Source organism: Chiroxiphia lanceolata, chromosome 6 (genome assembly GCF_009829145.1).
Source record: "Chiroxiphia lanceolata isolate bChiLan1 chromosome 6, bChiLan1.pri, whole genome shotgun sequence".
Lineage (NCBI taxonomy): Eukaryota > Metazoa > Chordata > Aves > Passeriformes > Pipridae > Chiroxiphia > Chiroxiphia lanceolata.
The window spans coordinates 64,491,707-64,510,544 of record NC_045642.1 but is presented as its reverse complement, the minus strand read 5'-3'; the positions used below and the strand labels follow the sequence as shown (position 1 = coordinate 64,510,544).

Below are 18,838 nucleotides of genomic sequence, written 5' to 3'. Positions count from 1 at the left end.
CTGGATCCCTGGAAGTGTCCAAGGCCAGGTTGGAGCGACCTGGGACAGTGAAAGGTGTCCCTGCCCATGGAACAAGATGAGCTTTAAGATCTCTTTGACCCCAAAGCACTCTGTGTTTCTATGACAGACAAAGTCTCATTTAGCAGCTCTTGTGGATAAATCCATGAGCAGGGAATGCCAACAGCTGCCCTGCCTGGCCCTGCTCATTCTCAAAGGGGGATAATGAAGACCTTCCACACATTGGCTGCAAATTCCAGAGCCCGGTGAAGGGTCAAGGCTTCCAACAGCTCATGATGAAACAGTCAGTCTGTTCCAGCAATGAGATTTAGAATTATCCACAGGGGAGGAATCCTTAATAACATGTGATTCTGAAAAAATCTATTACCAATTAACTATTTCTCACAGAGGTTGGAGGCATCTCTGGGGATCATCCCATTCAATGCCCTGCTCAAGGCATGGCACATGAAAGCAGCTTTGCAGGGCCAGGGACAACTGGATTTTGGAATCTCCAAGGACAGAGACTCCCCCCCAGCCTCTCTGGGCAACCTGTGCCAGTGTTTGACTGCCCTCGGAATTAAAAAAAATGTTTATTTCTATGTTTAAATAGAAACGATTCTTTTTCAGTTTGTGCTCATTGCACTGAAATCTTAAAAATTTCATCACTCATTAGGTTTTCCTTTTCACGATCCTCACAGGAACAATATCAGGGACAGATTTCCCCTCTGGCCAACCAAATGGTTTCTATATTTGCTGACTTCATCATTTATTTCATGTGTTTCGCTTGATTTTGTCATTCTGAGGAGTTAAATTTTCAAATTAAGCAATCAAACACACGGTCGATGGTGTTAATTCCCTATTTTTTCTGTCAGTTTGCTCCTTAAAGACAGAATAAAATGTAATTTTATACTGCATGGGGCTCTGAGTAACCAGTTCTAGTGAAAAGAGGTGGAACGAGATGAGCTTTAAGGTTCCTTCCAGGGGGACCCTTCCTTTTCAACAGGAAAAAGGTGATCTCAGCAAAAAATGCTAATGACAGATATTACTGAAAAGGTAATCCAGGAAAAATACCCCAAAATACCCAAATCACACCCAAAATCACTGGCTTTTTTTCTTATACTTTATCCCAACCCTTTACTTTACAACCCAAATACTTTGTCAGGTGTTCCAGAAACACTCTTGGCCCCTTGATGTTCTGAATTTGCTCTTCATGGTCATATACAAGAAACAGGCTGGTATGACCAGAATGCAACCAGAATATGAGCAGAATTTGACCAGAAGCTGACCAGAATTTAACTAGAATTTGATCAGAATTCAACCAGAATACAACCAGACTTTCACCAGAATCTAACCAGAATGTGATCAGAATGCAATAAAAATATGACCAGAATACAACCAGAATATGACCAGAATTTAACAAGAATTTAACCAGAATATGACCAGAATTTAACAAGAATTTAACCAGAATATGACCAGAATTTAACCAGAATTTAACCAGAATTTAACCAGAATTTGACCAGAATTTGACCAGAATTTGACCAGAATTTGACCAGAATTTGACCAGAATTTGACCACAATATGACCAGAATTTGACCAGAATTTGACCAGAATTTGACCAGAATTTGACCAGAATATGACCAGAATATGACCAGAATATGACCAGAATATGACCAGAATATGACCAGAATATGACCAGAATTTGACCAGAATATGACCAGAATTTAACCAGAAAACGACCAGAATTTAACCAGAAAACGACCAGAAAACGACCAGAAAACGACCAGAACAAAACTAGAATTCAACCAGAATGTGACCAGAATTTAACCAAAATGTGATCAGAATTTAACCAAAATTTGACCAGACTGCAATTAGAATTCAACCAGAAGATGACCAGAATTTAACCAGAATATGTCCAGAATATAAGAATACAACCAGAATACGACCAGAATACGATTACAATTTAACCAAAATGTGACCAGAATTTAACCAAAATGTGACCAGAATTTAACCAAAATGTGACCAGAATTTAACCAAAATGTGACCAGAATTCAGACAGAATTCAGCCAGAATATGACCAGAATTCAACCAGAAAGTGATCAGAATTTAACTAGAATTCAACCAGAATGTGATCAGAATTTAACCAGAATTTAAGCAGAATATGACCAGAATGTGATCAGAATTTAACCAGAATTTAAGCAGAATATGACCAGAATGAAACCATAATACATCCAGAATTTAACCAGAATTCAACCAGAATGCACCCAGAGTACAACAAAAATATGACCAGAATTCAACCAGAAGAATTCAACCGGAAGAATTCAACCGGAAGAATTCAACCGGAAGATGACCAGAATTTAACCAAAATATGACCAAAATTTAATCAGAATTGCACCAGAATATGCCCATATAAAGCAGTTCATATATTTTCCCTGAGCATGTCAGGCTCAATCACTTCTCCCAATCAAACCCCAGCTCCTGCTGCAACCCAGAGCCGGGAGAATTCCCACCTGGGGCCGCATCCACCTTCTCCCGACGCCAAAAAAACCCCCAAATGAACTTGTCTGCTCCGTTTAAAATCCCAGCTCAGCCCGGGGGCAGGAGGAGCTTTGACAAAACCACCACCAGACCGCGCTGGGAGGATGAGTTTGAAATTTGAAATGAGTTTGCCCTTGAAATTTAGACAAAAACACATCCAGTCGGGTCAGCTCGACCCTGGAAAAGCTCTTGACACACCGAGCGCCCCGCGGGGATTTCGAGGACTTGGGAAAAATTGGTTGTCTGAGCTTTAGATTTTTTTTATATTTTTTATATTTTTTGCTGTCAGACCACGGGAAGAAATTACAGCTGCGTGTTGGAAGAGCTGGGGCTAAAAATAGACTTAGAGATACCCCTTGAAAACACGGATTTCTACGGCTTGGGAGCAAATTGTTCCTGACTTGTGCAAAGGAGGATGTGCTGCTGCATCACACACGTGAGGAATGTGCTGCTGCTGCCTCCCCCATCCCGAATTTAGGCAGGAATGACTCAAAATGCTCCTTTACAGCAAGAAAAATCCTTGATAATATCAAGTTTTGGCTTTTTAGGCTCTAAAATTCCCCACTCAAAACCTCAGTTGTGCAGGGAATTATTCCAAGATATAAGAGGGGCTCCTGTGGGATTCTGATTGGTGGAAATTGGAATTTTGTAATAATTTAGAAATTGGAATTTTGCAATAATTTGGAATATTCCCTGTTTAAAACCTCATTTATGCAGGAAACACTTCCCAGCTGTAAGAGGGGCTCCTGTGAGTTCCTGATTGGTGGGAACTGGGATTTTGTAACCATATGGAAAATTCCCTGCTCAAAACCTCATTCATGCAGGAAATGCTTCCCAGATATTAGAGGGGTTCCTATGGGTTCATGATCAGTGGAAATCAGAATTTTGCAATAATTCCAAATATTCTCTGCTCAAAATCTCATTTATACAGGAAACACTTCCCAGATATAAGAGGGGCTCCCGTGAGTTCCTGATCAGTGAAAATTGGGATTTTGCAATAATTTGGAAAATTCCCTGCTCAAAACCTCAGTCATGTAGGAAATACTTCCCAGATATAAGAGGGGTTCCTCTGGGTTCCTAATCGGTGGAAATTGGAATTTCACAATAATTTGGAAATTGGAATTTTGCAATAATATGGAAAATTCCCTGTTTAAAACCTCACGCAGGAAACTCCTCCTAGCTGTCAGAGGGGCTCCTGTGAGTTCCTGATCAGTGAAAATTGGGATTTTGCAATAACTTGGAAAATTCCCCGCTCAAAACCTCACTCATGTAGGAAATCCTTCCCAGATACAAGAGGGGTTCCTATGAGTTCATGATCAGTGGAATTTTGCAATAATTTGGAAATTGGAATTTTGCAATAATATGGAAAAATCCCTGTTTAAAACCTCACTCATGCAGGAAACTCTTCCCAGATATAAGAGGGATTTCTATGGGTTCCTGATCAGTGGAAATTGGAATTTTGCAATAATTTGGAAATCGTAATTTCACAATAATTTGGAATATTCCCTGTTTAAAACCTCATTTATGCAGAAAACTCTTCCCAGATATAAGAGGGGTTCCTATGGGTTCATGATCATTGGAAACTGGAGTTTTGCTGTCAGAGGGGCTCCTGTGAGTTCCTGATCACCCGGAACTGGAATTTTGCAGCAATTTGGATGCTCTCAGGCCTCTCTTTTAGGTTGTAACCAGCCCTGGAAGGTGCCGGGAGTCCTCCCCTGCTTTTCCTTCACCCCAGAGGCCACTTTTCCTGCCGTTTTTCCCCCAAAAGCCTGTCCCCCAGAGGTCCCCCTGGCTTTCTCTCACCTATGTGCTGTCCATACATGTGATAGTAGAAGCTGAAGCAATAGGCCGTGTTCGTGGCTCCGTAGGGATTTTTGGGAGCGACGCTGAACACAGGACTGACCAGTCTGGCCTTCTCCCCTTCCAGCCTGGGCCGGGACGTCTCGATGTACATGTAGAAACCTGGGGAAATCCAAATGGGAATCGTTAGGTTGGGATCTTCCACACCCTTCAAACGCAGGGCATGGCAGGATTTGATTAATTAATCCAGAGGCTCGATCGATTTTTCCCGTTTTTCTGCCATCCCGTGGATTCTGGGCCGTGTTTCTTCATATTAAGCTAATGTGTTTTCTGCAGCTGCTTCAAAATCACATTTTCCATGGAAACTGAAATCCAAACCAGCAGGTCCAGTCCCGGAAAAAAGCTCCCAAGTCCCGGAAAACAACTCCACTCCCAAGTCCCGGAAAACAGGTCCCAAGTCCCGGAAAACAGGTCCCAAGTCCCGGAAAACAGGTCCCAAGTCCCGGAAAACAGGTCCCAAGTCCATGTAATGTGTTAAAACACGAGCAAAGAAAAAGATCTTTATGAGGGGGTTCAGCCTTCAGGGTCCAGGTGGCAATTTGTCCCTGTAAACAGGGAGTGGGGGTGATTTGTAAAATAAAGGGAAAATACCCCGATGGAAACCTTTCAAGGAATATTTCCCACTGGCCACGTCAGTCACAAAGAAGAAAATATTCATTTATTGCGTTCCCGGACAGTGCAAACCACAGAGATTTTATTTATTTAACCCAACCGAGTGAATGTGATGCAGGAAAGGGGTTTTTTTTTCCCGTTTGGTTGTGCAAACAGGGGCCTAAAATAACCTGAGTTACTGCAGGATTTGAAAAATTCAGCACAAGGTGTTTGCCTTTTCAATGTAAACACACACTGCAGCGGAAAACCACGTTAACGGGGGAGCAGATGGAAAATTGCACATTTTAACAACACCCAGAGCAAAAACGGGGCCAAAAATCACCTGGTTGTGACAGGTTGAGAGAGTCCAAGTTGAGATTTAAATGTCATAAAGCAGAAGAATATTTGCAGATGAGCCAGGAGATTTCCCCAGCAGGATATAACGGGAAAGGATTCACTTGGAAAATGGCACAACAGAAACGAGGCAAGATGGTTGATGGCACCACTCTGGTATTATTATTCTTGGCATGACCTTAGAGCACCTTCCAGTACCTAAAAGGGGCTCCAGGAGATCTGGAGAAGGATGTGGGACAAAGAGGGACAGGACGAGGGGAATGGCTATAAATTAAAGGAGGGCAGGGCTAGATGGGATATTGGGAAGGAGTTCTTGGCTGTGAAGGTGGTGAGGGGCTGGGACGGAATTCCCAGAGAAGCTGGGATCCCTGGATCCCTGGAAGTGTCCAAGGCCAGGTTGGAGCAACCTGGGCTAGTGGGAGGTGTCTTGGGTTGGAACAATATGGACTTTAATGTCCCTTCCAACCCAAACCATTCTTTGATTCTATAATAAAATAAGTTTATCTGGATTTAAAAGTATCACCAACTTTTAGCCAGACACAGAACCACCCATAAAATAACACAACCCAAGGATGCTCAGGCAGGATCTGACCAGAGAGGGCTGCAATGAGATGAGATTTGAATGAAGTTAAAGAAAAAAAATATAAAATAAATATTCAGGCCAGGTTGGGGAAAAAAAAAAAAAAGGAAGTCAAAGTTTGCCATTTATTTAACAGGCAAACACTGGTTTCACGTGGAATACATTGGAAAAAGTTAGTGCTGAATATTCTTGGCACTAAAACATGACAGGAGAACAAAAATGGGGAAGAGGTCCTCAGGTTTAACCCAACACTTTTCTTAATACAAGAAACATTTCAATGGATCTGGATGGTGTTGAGCTGTTAATTAATGGGCAGGAGGAAGAGCCCTCCCAACCCAAACCATTCTTTGATTCTATAATAAAATACTTTTAAATCCAGATAAACTTATCACCAACTTTGAGCCAGACACAGAACCACCCATAAAATAACACAACCCAAGGATGCTCAGGCAGCAGCTGACCAGAGAGAGCTGGAATGAGATGGGGTTTGAGATCCCTTCCAACCCAAACCATTCCATGATTCCATGACCAGGAAACGGCTGAACTGGCCGTCCTGGCACAGCCCTGCTCCCGGTGCCAGCCCAGCAGGAGCACCAGGATCTCACGAACCTTCCTTGGAGCCCGTCCTGTCAGCGTTGGGCCCCGTGTTTGGGGTGTACTTGGTGTCCCTCGTGGCAGTGCTTTGTTTAGTCCAGTCAAAGTTATCCGTGTCGTCTTGGGTGAAAAGGCAAATATTCCCGTCCTCGAAGCCACAGTGGAACTCTCCTGCCGACACAGCGAAGGGCAGAAATTCAGTGGCCAAAGCTGTTCCTCCAACCCTCGTTTTTCAAAGTATTAATTACAATGAACACATTGGGATGATGCTCAATACCAGCAAATAGGAGTATTTGTGAATACAAATACATGTACTTTTATTTTCCGTTGGTTTCTAGTGTTTAATGTCGTTTTCTTTCGCAGCAACCTCAACAAAACGGAAATCAAACAAAATGTCATCAATCTGTGCTGGTGCTGCTTGAAATCATATTTAAATCTTATTGCACAGCTCGTCTTCTCTCATATTCAGGTTTACACATTTAGGGTAAACATTTACACATTTACATATTTATACAATTTTTTTTAATGCAAATTTATATATTTATTCAGTTTTAGACACAAATGTATGTATTTATACATTTTAGAGGTGTCATTTCTTCTTACCCGGATTGCATTCCTAAAAAGCTGGGAAGAACGGGCACCATGTCCATAACACATGAACCATGGGGGAAAAAGTGGGAAGTGGATTATTTTTGTTTAGGGATAAGAAGATCAAAATCTAAACGTTATCTCCAAGTGGCATCTCCTAAATTATCCTTAATTTCAGTAGGGTTGGGAAAGGGAATTGGGGTGAAAAATGAGAGCAAAGGAGCTTCAGGGCTGATGGGAAGAACATCCCTAAAAATCAGGACATGGATGGATTGCTCAGGAAGAGCACTGGGATCCCATCACTGGATAACATTAATCAAGTAGAGGAATACCTGGAAAAAAGGTTTAGGTCTATCTGCACCCATATGGGCAGGACAGGGGACTGTGTCCTGTCCTGAAGACACCTCCTGGACTTGCATCGGGAATTCTGAGGTGGACTTGAGTTCTAGGGGTTAAAGTGGAGGTCTAAAGAATTAAAAATTGCCAAGAACCCCAGAAAGGATCACTGGGATCCTCTCCTGCAGGGAACAGAGGATCCAGGGCAGTGGGTTACGATGGGATGAGAAATTCCTCCTGAGGGATGTTTAGGAACCAAAATAAATAAAAATTTGGAAGTTCAGCTCTCACTGCAGAGCAAAATAAAACCTGCAAAAGCTTCACGTGCATGAACAACTCCCGCTGAGTTTACTCTTCCAGCAGAGTCAATTGATTTATCTGGGAAAACAAAGAAATCTCCCTTCTCCTGGGAGAATGCAGCTGCCTGCACATGGTGTCAGCCCCTGCCCGGTTGAAAGGGGGGCAATTTATATTCATTGTTCTGAGGAACTCAAACACCCACAGCCCTGGGGGATTATTCATCTCTGTTTCACTGAGAAGGTGGATAAATGTTTGCAGGTTTGGGGAACTATAAATCCAAACTATAAATCCACTTAAGCCACTGGAGCTTCCCCGGTAATCAGTGAGGACAGAGGGACCTGGGGCTTAGCTTGGGCTTGTAGTGCTAAACAAGAACCTTGGGCTGAGGCTTAGTTACACTCAGGTGATAGTGCAGGCTCAAAAGCAGGCTGGGAAAAAACCATTCCAAACCACAAGGTGCTTAAGGAATGATTTCCAAGCCTTATTCTACTCCTGGCCAAAGAAAGCACAAGGCCAATGGGAACCTGAGGGGATTCAGGAAGAGGGTTATGAGCAGGTCCCTCTGCTCAGCCCTGGAGTGCTTTGTCCAGCTCTGGGCTCCTCTGGATGAGGAAATCATAGAGCTCCTGGAAGATGATTCTCCTACGGAGATGATGAAGGGCCTGGGGCATCTCTGAGGGAGCTGGGGCTGTTCAGCCTCCAGAGGGGACCTCCCCAAGGGCTGGCAGGACCTGCAGGGAGGGTGTTGGATTCCAAAAACTGGATATGGGAAAAAGGAAAACTGCTAAGTTTAAACAAAGCCTTGGGCTGACAGAGACTGGGGAAAAAAAACCTCCATCCAGAGTCCAGCTAAGGATCCATGGATGTCATGGGTTTGGAATGTCCTGCCCAAGCCTGGAGAAACCACGTCCTGACCTCATCAGACCTCTGTGTAAAACCCATTGTGTTCTCCCTTTTTTGCATGTGTATTCTCTGTATCCCTTGCCCAATACCTAATCCCCCCTGGAAAATGCCCCAAGTAGGGTTTTTCCCATGAGGTAATTCCTAGGACCCCAAGATGTGTTAACCTGGGTTTTCCCTTGATGCCACCCCGTGAAAACCCCTGTTTAGAATAAACCCAACCTCCTTATGAATATGTAACACCCTTGTTAAATATGTAAACCCTGAACCTCTAAAAACGAACTTGTGAGTCCAAATAAACTATTCCAGTTTTCTGCCTCTGCTGGGATCATGTTGGCATTATTGACTCGCTCCAGGAGGGGGTAGAGGATGGCCCAGGCTCTGCTCGGGGGGGCCCAGCAATGGCACAGCAGGAACAGGCAGGAACTGATGCCCAGCAAGTGCCACCTGCACAGGAGGAAGAACTTCTTGGCTGGGCAGTGACCCAGCCCTGAGCAGATTGGCCAGAGAGGGGGGAGTCTCCTCCCTGGGGATATTCCAGAGCCCTCTGGACACAATCCCTGTGCTCTGGGATGGCCCTGCTGGAGCAGGGAGGTGGGATCAGATGACCCATCCTGGGTCCTTCCAGCCTGACCCATCCTGGGATTCAGTTTTGCCACAGACAGGTGGAAAATTCTCTTTTCCCTCTCCTCCCTGAATACTTTGAGATTCCCTCCTGAGCAAATCCTGCTCACCTCTGGATCAGGATATCAGCAGATAAATACCCTTAACACTAGATGATACTACATCAAATAAATTCCCCAAATAAATGCCCCAAATAAATTCTAGTTCCAGATAAATTCCCCGATATCCTGAAAAAACCGAAATAAAGGGACCGAACCAAACAGCTCTGTAATACTCCAATTCCACAGGCAAACATAACACTGCCAGGATATTAGGAAAATCCTCCCTGGGGATATTCCAGAGCCCTCTGGACACAATCCCTGTGCTCTGGGGTGGCTCTGCTGGAGCAGGGAGGTGGCACCAGATGGGATCCTTCCAGCCTGACCCATCCTGGGATCCTGCAGCTCTCCAGGACAGTCAGTGTAAAACACAACCCCATCAAACCAAGTTATCACACAAATGCAGTTCCCAGAAGTTTCCTTGGTTATCAGCACCTCAAGGAGATTGACTTGATTTCTCAGTAAATGCTTCAACATTCTTAGATCCTCCAGGAGAATTTATTCCCTAAATTATTCCCTGTTTCTTAACTGGTAGGGAGGAGGGAGAACTGAGATTTGGTTATCACTGGTTGTGTGATAACTACATGATGGGGAGCCAGTATCAGGACCTTGGTTTGGTTCTGGAAATAGGAATTTAAAGGATTTAATCCTGAATTTTAAGGATTTAAAGGGTTGAAATTAAATTTGAAAATTTTAAGGGTGTAAATGATTTAAGGACAAAGGGGCAATATATTAAAAAAAGTCACTCAATGGAGGAGCCCCACCAAGAGTTGGGCTTCTCATCTCCAGGAACACTTTTTACACGACTTGAGCTCCAAATTCTCTTGGTTTACACCCTATTTTGTGCATTTGCTTCCCCCTCCACTCACACAACCCCTTCAAACAGCAGGAAGTTGCTGTTTCTACCCAATGGGATGAAATGAAAAGGGAAAACAGTAAGTGAAGGAGAAAAATCTTGACTCCCAGCTCCAGTCCTGCAGCAAAGGGAATCAACACAGAGGATTTTCAGCCATTCAGCAGTTCCTCCACTGCCCCTCCAACACCTTAAAAGCTTTGGTGTGTCACACCTTGCCCTCAGAGCTTCATTAAGAAATTCCACATCAGCAGAACAAAAGGTTTTCCTTCAGGTTAAAGAAAAGTAAAAAATAAAATAAATATTCAGGCCAGGTTGGGGGGGAAAAAAAGAAAAGGGAGTAAAGTTTGCCATTTATTTAACAGGCAAACACTGGTTTCACGTGGAATACACTGGAAAAGGTTAGTGCTGAATGTTCTTGGCACTAAAACATGACAGGAGAATAAAAATGGGGAAGAGGTCCTCAGGTTTAACCCAACACTTTTTTAATGCAAGAAACAGGAGCATTTCAATGGATCTGGATGGTGTTGAGCTGTTAATTAATGGGCAGGAGGAAGAGCCCTCCCAACTCAAACCATTCTTTGATTCTATAATAAAATACTTTTAAATCCAGATAAACTGATCACCAACTTTGAGCCTGACACAGAACAACCTACAAAACAACACAACCCAAGGATGCTCAGGTAGCATCTGACCAGAGAGGGCTGGAATGAGATGGGCTTTGAATGAAGTTAAAGAAAAAAATATAAAATAAATATTCAGGCTAGATGGAAAAAAAAAAAAAGGAAGTCAAAGTTTGCCATTTATTTAACAGGCAAACACTGGTTTCACGTGGAATACATTGGAAAAGGTTAGTGCTGAATGTTCTTGGCACTAAAACATGACAGGAGAATAAAAATGGGGAAGAGGTCCTCAGGTTTAACCCAACACTTTTCTTATCCAAGAAACAGGAGCATTTCAATGGATCTGGATGGTGTTGAGCTGTTAATTAATGGGCAGGAGGGAAGAGCCACCCCTTCCCAAGTATGGCACTAATGATGGTGCTAATTAACATCAGTGACAGTGGTCAATTAGGGTCATAGTGGATTCAGGTTATTAATAATTTCATTGCCAATTACGGCAAACTCTGAACCGTTCTCAAGGTGAAACACTCACTTCACTGTGAATTTTTGGCATCTATTCCACAGAATTCAAGCTGGGTGTGACTCCCTTAACATCAAATCTCTTCCATTATTCACATGTGACATCTTAATTGTACAAGTGGGGATGAAACCCTCGTGGTTTACATTAAATATGGTTTAATTATAAATGTTAAACGGTCGATATTATATGTTAAAAATGAAAGGTAGATGTGAGGCTGCATCTCAAAGTTTAAGTCTTTTGATGCTGTTTGTTTATGTGCAGCAGGAATTGCATAAAAAGGAAGGATTGAGGCAATGTGAATATTCCAGAATTGAAGCAGGAAGAACATGACTCCAGTTTCCCGTGCAGGAATCTCGTCCTGGTTGGATGCAGCTCTTACTCTTCGTTCACAACAATGTGAATAAAATGAGAGATCAGCCCAACAGGTTTAGGAACAACAGAGTTCTTGGAGACAGCACAGAAAAGGGACGGAAAAGGGAGCTGGGGGGGCTCAGCCTGGAGCAAAGGAGGCTCAGGGGGGACCTTCTGGCTCTGCAACCCCCTGACAGGGAGGGGGAGCCGGGGGGGGGTCGGGTTCTGCTCCCAGGGAACAAGGGACAGGAGGAGAGGGAACGGCCTCCAGCTGTGCCAGGGGAGGCTCAGGTGGGACAGGAGGAGGAATTTCTCCCTGGAAAGGGTGGTGAGGCCTTGGCAGGGGCTGCCCAGGGAGGTTTGGAGTGCCCATTCCTGGAGGGATTTCAAAGCCCTGTGGATGTGGCACTTGGAGACAGGAGTGGCCTTGGCAGTGCTGGGGGAACAGAGACAGGGGACAGAACCTCTGTTCTGCAGCTCCCAGGTTTGAACCCACGTGCAGACCAAGATTTCCTTCCTGGCAAAGGATTCCGCTCAAAAAAATCTTTTGGGGAAAACAATCAAAGCCAAATTTTCCCGTGTTTTTGGTCATCTGGAAGAAGCGACACCGGGTCCCCCGTGCTTCGGGTGGACAAACCTTCCCACCTCTCTTTCCCATCCCTGCCTGAGCTCACACATTCCCTATTTCCAGGGCTCTTCAGGTGCCATCCACACTCCACCACGAGCCTACAAGAGCTACAGAGACAGCCTAAAAATCAGTTTGACATCTTAAAATCACTTGGGATTGCAACTCATTTCTTCTCAACATCACAGAGCTCATCTTTAATATGTTAATTAACAAGAGCCTCATCCACTGCTCATTAAAATCCATGGGGGTGGTTCCTCCAGCTCCTGAGAGCTCTGAACTAAGCCCTGATGGATTATTCATGTGCTGGACAAGATCTTCTGCAAATAGGTTTAAAATTTACAGAAAGGCTCAACTGTTGAGTCTGAGACGGAGAGAGAGGCTCAAACAACCCAATCCTGATCCCACTGGGCTTCCCTACAGGAATAATTGGAGAGTGAACCCCCATTTCCTTAGCAGAAATATTTTTGGGAGACCGACCCCCATTTCCTAAGCAGGAATATTTTTGGGAGACCGACCCCCATTTCCTAAGCAGGAATATTTTTGGGAGACCGACCCCCATTTCCTAAGCAGGAACATTTTTGGGAGACCGACCCCCATTTCCTAAGCAGGAACATTTTTGGGAGACCGACCCCCATTTCCTAAGCAGGAACATTTTTGGGAGACCGACCCCCATTTATTTTTTAAGCAGGAACATTTTTGGGAGACCGACCCCCATTTATTTTTTAAGCAGGAACATTTTTGGGAGACCGACCCCCATTTATTTTTTAAGCAGGAACATTTTTGGGAGACCGACCCCCATTTATTTTTTAAGCAGGAACATTTTTGGGAGACCGACCCCCATTTATTTTTTAAGCAGGAACATTTTTGGGAGACCGACCCCCCTTTATTTTTAAGCAGGAACATTTTTGGGAGACCGACCCCCATTTATTTTTTAAGCAGGAACATTTTTGGGAGACCGACCCCCATTTATTTTTTAAGCAGGAACATTTTTGGGAGACCGACCCCCATTTATTTTTAAGCAGGAACATTTTTGGGAGACCGACCCCCATTTATTTTTTAAGCAGGAACATTTTTGGGAGACCGACCCCCATTTATTTTTAAGCAGGAACATTTTTGGGAGACCGACCCCCATTTATTTTTAAGCAGGAACATTTTTGGGAGACCGACCCCCATTTATTTTTTAAGCAGGAACATTTTTGGGAGACCGACCCCCATTTATTTTTAAGCAGGAACATTTTTGGGAGACCGACCCCCATTTATTTTTTAAGCAGGAACATTTTTGGGAGACCGACCCCCATTTATTTTTTAAGCAGGAACATTTTTGGGAGACCGACCCCCATTTATTTTTTAAGCAGGAACATTTTTGGGAGACCGACCCCCATTTATTTTTTAAGCAGGAACATTTTTGGGAGACCGACCCCCATTTATTTTTTAAGCAGGAACATTTTTGGGAGACCGACCCCCATTTATTTTTTAAGCAGGAACATTTTTGGGAGACCGACCCCCATTTATTTCCTAAGCAGGAACATTTTTGGGAGACTAAACCTCATTTCCTAAACAGGAATATTTTTGGGAGACTGATCCCCATTTCCTAAGCAGGAATAGTTTTGGCCTATTAAAATCAAAATTTTCATAAAAAAGTAATAAATAACACATAAATAAATAAAGTTTTGGCACATTTTGGCTTATTAAAATGAAGACTCTTGGCAGAATATGCTGGGAAAGGGGATGTGGGATGCAATGGAAAGGGGAATATTTATAATTTACTTTTGAACTGCGAGGGACAACAACTGCAAGGACAGCTCTTCACACACATGAAAAATAAAAAGGTAAATAAATAAATACTCACGTAGGTGAGGATTCACTGGAGCTGGAAAACAAAGCAAAAATAAAATTAGCACAAAGAAAAAAAAAATCTGACTGCTCAAGATGCAGATTATCCCAAATTTCCTGTTGTTCCCTTCCCCATGGCAGGAGGTGGGATGAGATGGGCTTTAAGGTCCCTCCCAACCCAAACCCCTCTGGAATTCTGGGATAAAGAGGTGAGTGGAAACAAGTGAAGGGTTCAGCTGCTCTGCTTTGTAACCACTGAAAACTGGTTGATTGTGGTAATTAAAACCAGCAGCTAAATCTTTAATCAAGATCCAAGTCTACATGAAAAGCAACATTATCTGCAAATGTCAGTGCTTTACATGGACAAGGCTGATTTCCTCCTATTATAGGAATTATTCTCACTTACTTTTGATAACACTGGATCACACTGGGAATGAGTGCCAGTTCAAAGTTAGAAATATTATCATTTATGCACTGTTTGGCACCAGTTTCTTTTTCTGGGGCTACAAACGTGGTGATAATAACAATAAAATAATAATAATAACAATAATAATAATAATAATAATAACTACAGCAGTCAATCATAACTACAACTATATATTTTTCTTTCAGACAGAATCTGGGTGGTGACTAAATCTCATGTGAAAACAAGTGAGCTGGACCACAAAGCAACTGGTCACCACCATCTGTGGGTGCAAATCTTCATCATCATCCATTTGTTCTCCCTGTGAGCAGGGACAGCACCCAGGGAAGGGCTGGAGCTGTGCCAGGGCAGGGTCAGGTTGGATCTCAGGGAAAGGCTCTTCCCCCAGAGGATGGTTGGCACTGCCCAGGCTCCCCAGGGCAGTGGGCACGGCCCCAAGGCTGCCAGAGCTCCAGGAGGGTTTGGATGATCCTCTGGGGCACAGGGGGGGACTCTTGGGGATGTTCCTGTGCAGGGCTGAGGGTTGGACTGGATGATCCTTGTAGGTCCCTTCCCACTCAGGATATTCCATGATCCCATGAGCTGCTGTTACAAGAGGCCAACTCTACACCCCATTAGAGTATTAACATTACTATTACTGACTTTTTTTAGCATTTAAAATTAACCATTATTAACATAAGGGAGTTAATATGACCTCTTTAATCACTTGTTAACCTTAAAAATATTTAAGTGCACGTCAAAAACCATCATGGCTGGAGATAGGCTTGGATAGGCTGGATCCATGGGCTGATTCCAAGGGGATGAGGTTCAAGCAGGCCAAGGGCCGGGTCCTGCCCTTTGGCCACAAGAACCCCCGGCAGCTCCAGGCTGGGCCAGAGGGGCTGGAGAGCAGCCAGGCAGGAAGGGAGCTGGGAGTGGGGATGGACAGGGAGCTGAACAGGAGCCAGAGTGTGCCCAGGGGGACAAGAGGGCCAATGGATCCCGGCCTGGCTCAGGAACAGGGTGGCCAACAGGGCCAGGGAAGGGATTCCTGCCCTGGACTCAGCGCTGCTGAGGCCACCCCTGGAGTGCTGTGTCCAGCTCTGGGCCCTCAGCTCAGGAAGGACATGGAGGGGCTGGAGCAGGTGCAGAGGAGAGCAACGAGGCTGGGGAAGGGACTGGAGCACAAGTGCTGGGAGGAGAGGCTGAGGGAGCTGGGGGGGCTCAGCCTGGAGAAGAGGAGGCTCAGGGGAGACCTCCTCACTCTCTGCAACTCCCTGACAGGAGGGGGGAGCTGGGGGGGGTTGGTCTCTTTTCCCAGGCAACTCTCAGCAAGACAAGAGGGCTCGGGCTTCAGCTGTGCCAGGGGAGGGTTAGGTTGGAGATTGGGAAGAATTTCTTTGCAGAGAGGGTGCTCAGCCATTGGAATGGGCTGCCCAGGGAAGGGGTGGATTCTCCATCCCTGGAGGTGTTTAAGGACAGACTGGATGTGGCATCAGTGCCATGAGCTGGGAACCACGGCGGGGTTGGATCAAGGGTTGGACTGAATGATCTCGGAGGTCCCTTCCAACCCAGCTGATTCTGTGATTCTATGATCAGCTTTAGTGTTTTCACCTCACCCACCGAAGTTTTAATGGGACTTCACAGCCAGTTCCCATCAAAGAGGCTGACACAGATTTCCATAAAGCGATGGAGATAACGTTGAAACTGCTGTTCCAAGATGTACCTGCTGTTCCTCTGAGCCATCTCTGCTTTGAATTACCCTCCAAAACATTCATTAGAGCTCCTCCACTTGTCCTGTCTGTATTTCCTTGACAGACTGTGCTCACCAGCACGGTCTCACACGGAGCTCCCGAAGAATCTGCCAAGTGATGTTTGGCTGGGATTATCAGTGTCACTCCCACTGTGAGAATTGCTCTTTTCTCCTGTCCTTCCATGTGCAGAGCAGAGAATAATTCATGGCAGGCATGGGATTTGCTTGGGAAATCCTTGTGCCACGGGTAAGTTTGTGATTCACGGCACTGGAAGCTGCAGAGGTTTTATTTTGTATTTACAGCTCCCGCTTGGGATGGTAGGAGATGCAGAAAAAAATAATTACTGAGGTCTTCCTGCTCTAATAGGCTCTTTATTTTGGATATTCAACATTGGGAGCTGTTATTTTTCTGTATTATTTTATATATTAGCCATTTCCAGGGTAATTTTCAAATTTTAAAGGCAATTTTGCGTCCAAAGGTGTGTGACCCAATAAACCTGAACTCACAAATAGGATTAATGTGGCTTTACTTAAACGGTCTAAAAGTTAAGACACCTCATCTTAAAGTGTTACTGGAGCAGTTTTAAAGCCACTGGAGGGACATGGGCATGTCCAGAGGGTGGAAAAAAACCCAGAGGAGCCTTTTCCTCTTGAATGAGCAGCAAACACAATGAACGCTCCAGAAATGTCCTGTTGATCCTTCCACACTTCACAATCATCCTACAGAAATCACTCCTGCCTGGTACCAACTCAAGATTGTCCTCCTAAAAAAAAACCAGCTTAAGCTGCCCAAGTAAAACCTGGGCAGTGCATGGTCCATTTATCCTCAATTTGCTCAAAAAATCAGACTGGGCTGGGAAAGTTAATGCATTCCTTCAATGCAAAAAGCCACATTTTTAGCAGCTTTCACCACAGAGTGTCTGATCTGCTTTTCACACTGGCTGCATTTCTTTAGGATGGGGTGAAATCCTGTTAGGCTGGCGAGAGTTCCAAAAAAAATAAAACGAGGCAAACAACGTTTGCGGTGGGAATCCTCAAAAAATACAAATCTATCAGCATTTCAAACCTAAAAAATGAACTTTCTCCCTCTGAGGGTGATGGAGCACCAAAAAAGGCCGCACAGAGAGGTTGGGAAGTCTCCGTCCTTGGAGAAAGGACATCCCTGGAGCTTGGAACAACCTGGGCTAGTGGAAGGTGGGCGGAGGTTTGGAACAGGATGGTCATTAAAACCCTTCCAACCCGATGGATTCTAGGATTCTGTGACAATTCCCTGGGTCCTGGTTCTCCAAAAAGGGTATTCCTGACGGGGTGGGCTGAGGAAGAAGAGCTGACACCGCCGGAGGCCAGTTCTGCAGTGCTGCTCCAAACTGAACACACGGGGACAAACTCACCCCAAATCCCACTGAACACAGGAAAATGCAAACGTTTCCCTCCTTGCCTGAGGTCTCACGACTTAAAAAAAGTGGATAATGGGAGAAAAATGTAAAAAACCCTCTTAATTCTTCTCAGGAACGTTCTCCTCATGCCTTTTATTCCCTGGGTGTTGTACAGAATGACTCCTCACACTGCTGCAGGTCGGGTGCTGTGCATCCCACCAGCCCATTAACTGCTCCTCTAACATTCCAGCTCTGCAGTTGATAAGCACTGGATTTGCACTGTGATAAGGTGTGTGAGATCATTATTTTCCACTTGGAGCTCTAACACCCAGAAACCAGCCTGGTAATAGTTTGCTGGCACCACTCGGGGAGAGAAAAATGGGGATTTTTAAGCACACAAAGCCCCAGTGGCTCTGGGATCCCTCTTCAAAGGGCAGTCACTGTGGGTTTAGCTCTTTGATAAACATCTGGTTCAGGATTTGTGAAGCTGGGAATTCATCAGGACCCGGGTGCTGCTCCAAAAGCAGCCTCTTCCGCCCTCCTGGGTGTCTGGATTTGGTGTTGGCACCTCCTCGGCACGTTTGAACTGGGGTGTTATTCACATCTGCACCGATGGCAGAGAGCAGCAGAAACATTTGCAGGGGACAAAACACTCCTTTTATGCTCCAAGGGAATGTTCTTCCTGCCAGGCAGGGGTTGGAAACGGGAATCACATTGTGTTGCAAGTGAAAGCTCCAGCTCAGCTCGGCCGGGACCTCAATCGACCTCCGGAGAGTTGCCAAAATCCAGACACGGCCAAAAAAGAGCAGGAGGGACTGAGGGACCAAAAGGGTGGGTTTGGCTTCTTATGAGAGCACTGGTCAGTGCATAAGTCATGGGGGGAATTTTTGGGGTCCATGGGAGGGCAGTGGCTGGTTGGGAGGATATAATTATCTCCATCGCAGCCAGCACGGAGATAAAAGGGATTCCCAAATTTTGCTGCAGAGAAACCCCAAATATCTGCATGAAGATTCAGTTCCTGATTTTTGGGAAGACTCCGAGTCTTTCCCTTGTGTGTGTCCAAAGAGACCACACTCCTACCAGTGCCAGGAGACAGGGACTTATCAGGGTAAAAGGGTCCAACAAGGAGCCAAAGTCCCAC

General features: G+C 44.8%; 1 protein-coding gene across 1 annotated transcript in view; it reads right to left on the bottom strand.

Annotated features, from left to right (window-relative positions):
- The window catches only part of LOC116788123 (MAM domain-containing glycosylphosphatidylinositol anchor protein 2), a 159,874-nt gene that overhangs the window by 12,072 nt on the left and 128,964 nt on the right, over positions 1–18,838 (bottom strand). The window contains exons 9-11 of the mRNA XM_032690549.1: positions 14,182–14,202; positions 6,527–6,682; positions 4,336–4,494 (exon numbers count right to left, since the gene is read on the bottom strand). Of these exons, the coding sequence (XP_032546440.1) occupies positions 4,336–4,494; positions 6,527–6,682; positions 14,182–14,202 (336 nt within the window). The remainder of the gene's footprint in view (positions 1–4,335; positions 4,495–6,526; positions 6,683–14,181; positions 14,203–18,838) is intronic.